Raw genomic sequence first — 6,012 nt, forward strand, 5'->3', positions numbered from 1 at the left:
ACAAGTTTAACATAACAGCAAATGTACAACGTTTCAACAAGGTTTTGTACCTGATGATGACTAAATCTTGTCGAAACGTTGACATTTGCTGTTATGTTAAACTTGTATTAAAGTTTTTCTTCATTACCCAGTCAAGCCGTCTTCAACCATTATTTCTTAGATACCTCACAATCTCCAAGTGGATTTCATACACACGTTTCCTTTACTTTGTTTCTCCTTTGCCTACTCCTACAAGATCATGACCATACATTATATGCTTGCAGAGTAATTGATATTTCTTAATATCCAACTGTGTATTGCTCATTAACCCTATTACCACAACGGGTGTAAGGCCTGGAGAGTCTGATGGTTGAGTGGTGGCTTCATATGTATCTTTATTCATTGAGTCCACTACAGCTCCCTTCTTCTATAAGTAGCATGGGCCCTTAGTGTCTGATGGTAGAGGAGCTGTGCACGAGTGTTCTTCTTTCACAGCTTGTATTGACCCACAGAGACTGATGGTTAAGCAGGTCAGCACATAAGGTACAGTCTGAAGGTGCCTCAACCTCACTACACTTATTGGCCATCAGACTGCTTATGTGAAAGCTCTCAGATGGTCATGTTCTTGTTCTACCTGTCCTTATGACACCTTTCAGGCTTCTTACTTCTTCCTATCCTTCACTTGGGTGAAGAGTATACCCTGGGTGAAATGAGATGCAGTCATCCCATTGGTGTGTCCCTATGAAACCCCTGCCATAAGAAGTGCACCCCATGAGTTTTTTTTTTTGACACTCTTAAAAGAAGAAAAAGAGGTTAATGTAGATAACTTTTGTACTGGTCCCTCCACCATCTCAGCATGGGATTTTAGCTAATCTGTGTATAGAAGTGAGTGATCATATTAGAAGTTAACATTTTCCTTAACTGAAAATGTATTTGCAATAGATAGTCACTTCTGTATGTTTCCACCCTTCCTCCCCACTTTTGTAATGCACTTTTATTAGTTGCCTTGTCAAAGAATGAGGAATTTTGCATGTATATCTAAAGGGAGAACTTGCACCAGAAGATGTGTTGCACTCTTATTGGTGGAGGGTTTTGCTGCATGATATATCATCCTGCAGTAGCATAAAGGCACGTGATTCACCTAAACTTTAAGTGGGAGTTTTCTGTAGGCTGGTAGCATGCAAGTTTCTCAGGCAGAAAGCACAAACCAAGAGGGAAATAGCTAACTTGTGTAGAAGGTAAGTATCTATCAGAAATATATTTTCAGTTAAGAAAATTGTTAACTTTTAGAGAAGATTTTTGCTAATTAGACTACTGAATATGAAGTTTTCATAGACTGCATCTATCTAGAGTGTAAATCTTTATGGTCTTCTACTCTCCATACAGTTACAATGTGTAAAAAAATGTGTGCTTTTACACTGAAGAATTATGTTGCATAATGTTAAGACAGTCATTAAAACTAGGAATTCATGGTGTATTAGAAAGCAGATGTGGCTTAGTGGTTAGAGTACCTAAGGTCCGACCTGTGATATGCAACTGACCATGCTTTTCACTTTTAGCTGAGGTTGTTGTAAGTAGACATTGAATCCCACTCTTCATTTAAGAATAGTCATGTAGATAGCAGATGCTGATGATTGGTTGTTCTTCATCCAGTCAGCATTTCAAAAGCATGGATGACTATGCTTGAACTGTGGGATATCTGACCTGGCTGTTGTGTCACATAAGGTGCTATTCAAGTTGATGTATACCAGATATCTTTTTCTCATTAATGGAGACATTGTCCTGGATTTAAAAACAAACAAACAAAAAAACTTGTTCCTATCTAAGTAAGGAAAAAAATCAATTGTTTATATATCTGGTAAAAAAGATTCTGGAAAACTGTTAATATTTGTACTTTTAGTTAACGTTTTTTATTTGGATTGTCAGATTTAACATGATTACTTGTCTCCACCTGTATTCATTTGTTGAACAAAAGTCTTATATTAAGCATAAACTACTGTTTTATGATCTCAATGTTATTTGCTCAAAAATCCCACAAGATATATATATGAACTGTTGTTATTTAAAACCATTTGTTTGGCTTTTGATTATTTCTTAGTTGTTTTGAAGTCACTTGCATAAAGGTGCCCATTTTGATATCTCTTCAGAATATTTTTCTATCATAAATATGCAATCTGTTTTCTGAACTATGAAATAACTACATATGCATTTATGCACACAAATGGATACATGCATTTAAAACTTATGTATTTATCTTCAAGCTCATTTACTGTTGAATAATCTTTTTTTAGGTGAAAATAGAAAGCAATAACAAAATATGAAATAATATTTTAATGAAATAAAATATTTCAAATATTTGAAGTACCTTTTTGTTTTTTTATAAGAAAAGAACTTTTGTATATCATTTAAATTATGTATATTGATTTGTTTGAATGAAACAGTAAAAAGTAAATTGTGATTTATATGTTTAACTTGTGTTTTAAAACAAATTGTTCCATAGGTTGAATTGATGGTGGATCGAACATCAAAAAGTCTTGCTGATTTTCGCAATGAGGAGATGAAGTCTCAAAAGTTGTGTTTTATTTGTACAAAAGAAAATGAGCGAATGAAGGATCAGAAATTAGAAAGTCGGAGTAGCAAAGGAAAAATTATCACAGATAAAGACATTAGTAAGGTGATAAACTTAAAATTAACAATTAAAAAAATCATTAACCATAATTGTATTAAGTAACAAAAAATTTTATATGTGAAATAAATTGTATCAAATTGAGGTTGGAGATTTAGATAACCTTTAGTATATTTTTGAAAAAATATATATACACAATAAATCATGAAATTAAATATAAGAACTTCAAATAAGTTCTATGATATAAAACATAAAAAAGTTAATGGGTGTCATATATCAGTGTTTAAAATATTTCATTCAATCATGTAAAAGTATTAAAAGTAAGAATTACCATATTTATTAATCCATCTTGTTACCTAATTTCAGGAAGAATAACTGATATTTTTAGAAACGTTTACAAGATGTACTATTTCCAGTCATTAGTTTATGCATGATGAGCTCTGTCCTTACTTTAATTTTTTTATATTCAAACAAAGATTTTATTCAAAAATTAATTGGAATTGAAACCAAATTATGAGTATATATATTGGAAAATTAGCATGGTTTGATAAATGGTACAGTATGTTAAAATCTTCAAGAGAGAGAGAGAGAAACAAAATAGCTGGTTTTTGGCTAAATGACCTTCATGAGGTAATCTTGGTAAAATTTTGACCACATTTTCCTTTGTAGCTTTTATTCCAAATTTGTAGCTGTACTAACAAATAAAACGTTTTTTACAAGTGTATAAATGTAACAGGGCAAAATCATACTACTTGAAATATTTCTATTCAATAAAAACTACAAGACAATAGAAGAATGACAAGAACACATTACATAAACTCTTTATGAATACAACATAAGGACTGTTTCAAAGTTTGAGAGTTTGCAAGTTTTTCTATTTTGGATTTGACGGTATTTTCTTAATATTAAGTTTTCTACAGAGTATAATCAATTTGATGTTTTGTACGCAGTCAATGATTTTTCTTTTAAAACCTACATATAAACAGCCTTCTCTGCAGCACATGATGTATCATAGTACATCTCTGAATAGCTATAAATATGTAAACTATTCAAGTTTGTTTAAAGAAAACATTCTGCATAAACTATACACCTCCATAGAAACATACAATTTATATGCTTCAGTTGTTTTGTTACTTTAAGAGTGAAGAACAGGCTTTTATAACAAACATTATCTAATCACAAAAAGTGATGTTTTTGTTCCTGTGGATTTTCACATTGCCAGGTTAGGCTTAAAAAATGAAGAATACTCCACATTATGCTTTAAGACTTGGCAGTTGGTCCTCCCAATTACACATCTTAAGCTTCATGTCACATATTTCTCACCTTCAACTTATTATATACTTAAACTGAACTCGGCAAGTAAATTTTCTTTTACATTTCATAGGTTTTCCTCAGAACAATACAGCAATTGAAACTATTAATTTGTATGGCATATCCTCTTGCTGTGTTTTTCATGGTTTAATTAATGTTCCTGTTGTAAGGGTTGAAAATGTTCTTAATTGTTCTTGAAACTAGAGCTGGGTAATTTAATTGATTAATCAAAATTCTAATAAAATTGATCCCTTAAAATTAGTGTTTCTGATTATTACTGTTTTCAATTATTCCAAGAGTTGATTAATCGAAATTAAGATTAAATAGGTTGTCATGAAAATAATCAACTGATTGAAACTAGGATTTCTGGGTGTTACTATGTTTGATTATTCCAACTATTCAAGTAATTGAAATATCACTGTTATGTTTGTTTATTGCTAAGCACAAAGTTACATAATAAGCTATCTGTGCTCTGCCTAATTTTAGCCTTATAAATTGTTTTTTTTTTGCTTCAAGTTTGTTCATCTATCATAAGTAGATAGCAAGGAAAAATTTGGGTGACTTGGCTATTGGATTTATTGTGAAGTTTCTGTTCTGGTCAGTGTGAATCCTATCCCTAGCTTGATCTCTCAAGTCACAAGTTTAAAAGAATAATTTTACTAAAGAATAACTTATTCTGGATGTAGAAATATTTACAACCAAGATGGAGAGCCCATTGCTGTAAAGAGACAGCTGCAGGAGAATAGTGTTGAGTAATGCAGGAGAGTCCTCTCCTGAACATAGGGCTTTTGCCAATGCTGCAAATGTTCATGACATCAGTCAGCCAGCAACTGCAGAATCAGACTTGCTTGCCCTACCTTTATAATGGAGAAGCTACTAAGATTATCTGCTGTCACTAATTTTGAACTGTTGACTAGAGAGAAGGCAACTGGCACCTGTCACCAACTTATTTATTTATTTTTAAATCTTTATGAACTGCTAACTATAGGGAAGATAACTGTCTGGCAGTATCTGCTGCCAACTCTTTTTCTTTGTTCATTTGCAAAATAGAGGAAAGGCAACTGGCTGGCAGCACCACTTCCTACTTTTTGTTTGTACGCTTATGTACCATGGGTTAAGGAACACTTATTGATTAATCAATTAATGGGGCCATCAATTAGCAATTACCACTGTTGCCCAGTTTTACTTAAAAGGGAGAAAAAGTAGCACAAAAATAACTTAAATGTTGTTGTTTTTTTTTATTTATTATTCAACCTCAATTTCTTATGTAAGTGGGTAAGACATTGGAGTTTTTCATCAGTATTGAGGAAAGTGTAATGAAAATCAGAGGTATATATATATATGTATGTAAATAAACATTTCGTATAGTGTCTTAGCTGACTCACTCTTCAAGAGGTCATGACAGCAACTAAATAAGCTATCTTTTATTGCCATTTTTCATTATAGTTGGAAGCTAAACGTAGAAAAGCAGAGGAAACCATGGTAAAAGCTGACTATGACTACTACAATAATTGTATAAAAGCTGAGAGGATGCGACAGGAATGGGAATCAGCTGTTTTTCAAGCATGCACTCAATTTCAAGAGATGGAAGAAGAGAAACTTGCACATATGCAGGACTTTGTTCAAAAGTATGCCAACCATCTCAGTGTGCTTGGACCTAAGATGGTTCAGGTAGGTTACTTTGACACTTTGGAAGATTTTGTTTAGGAATAAAGTATCTTTCTCTCATTGTTTTGAGAGTGTATTATGCATTTTTATGACTTATAAAAAAAATCAATTAAAAATAGTCAGATCTATTTGTAATGATAATGGATCTTTGTAATTTTTTTTATTGAAATACTTCTGCATAATAAAGGGAAGGACAATTTTGAGGAAAAGTTTTAAGAATTAATTTTTGGTTTTTATAGATACTTTTCCCATTGTTACTTGAACAGTTTCTAAACTTGAGAAATAAATCCATTTATGCTGAGAAACATTTTTATACTAACAAACTTTGGATTAATTTGTGTAGATGATGATTTGTTACATTTAGTTAATTGTAGGCAGTATATGCATAGTTTGGGCCCGGCATGGCCTGGTGGATAAGGCGCTCGACT

The 6,012-nt window shown here is 32.2% G+C and overlaps 1 protein-coding gene across 10 annotated transcripts in view; it reads left to right on the forward strand.

Annotated features, from left to right (window-relative positions):
- Positions 1–6,012, forward strand: part of LOC106458024 (nostrin-like) — a 55,045-nt gene that overhangs the window by 25,808 nt on the left and 23,225 nt on the right. For all 10 annotated transcript variants that reach the window (XM_022384142.1, XM_022384139.1, XM_013917473.2 and 7 more), the window contains 2 exons: positions 2,480–2,653; positions 5,363–5,587. In XM_022384142.1, the coding sequence (XP_022239850.1) occupies positions 2,480–2,653; positions 5,363–5,587 (399 nt within the window). The remainder of the gene's footprint in view (positions 1–2,479; positions 2,654–5,362; positions 5,588–6,012) is intronic.

The sequence above is a fragment of the Limulus polyphemus genome, unplaced genomic scaffold, assembly GCF_000517525.1.
Source record: "Limulus polyphemus unplaced genomic scaffold, Limulus_polyphemus-2.1.2 Scaffold405, whole genome shotgun sequence".
In the NCBI taxonomy this organism is placed as follows: domain Eukaryota; kingdom Metazoa; phylum Arthropoda; class Merostomata; order Xiphosura; family Limulidae; genus Limulus; species Limulus polyphemus.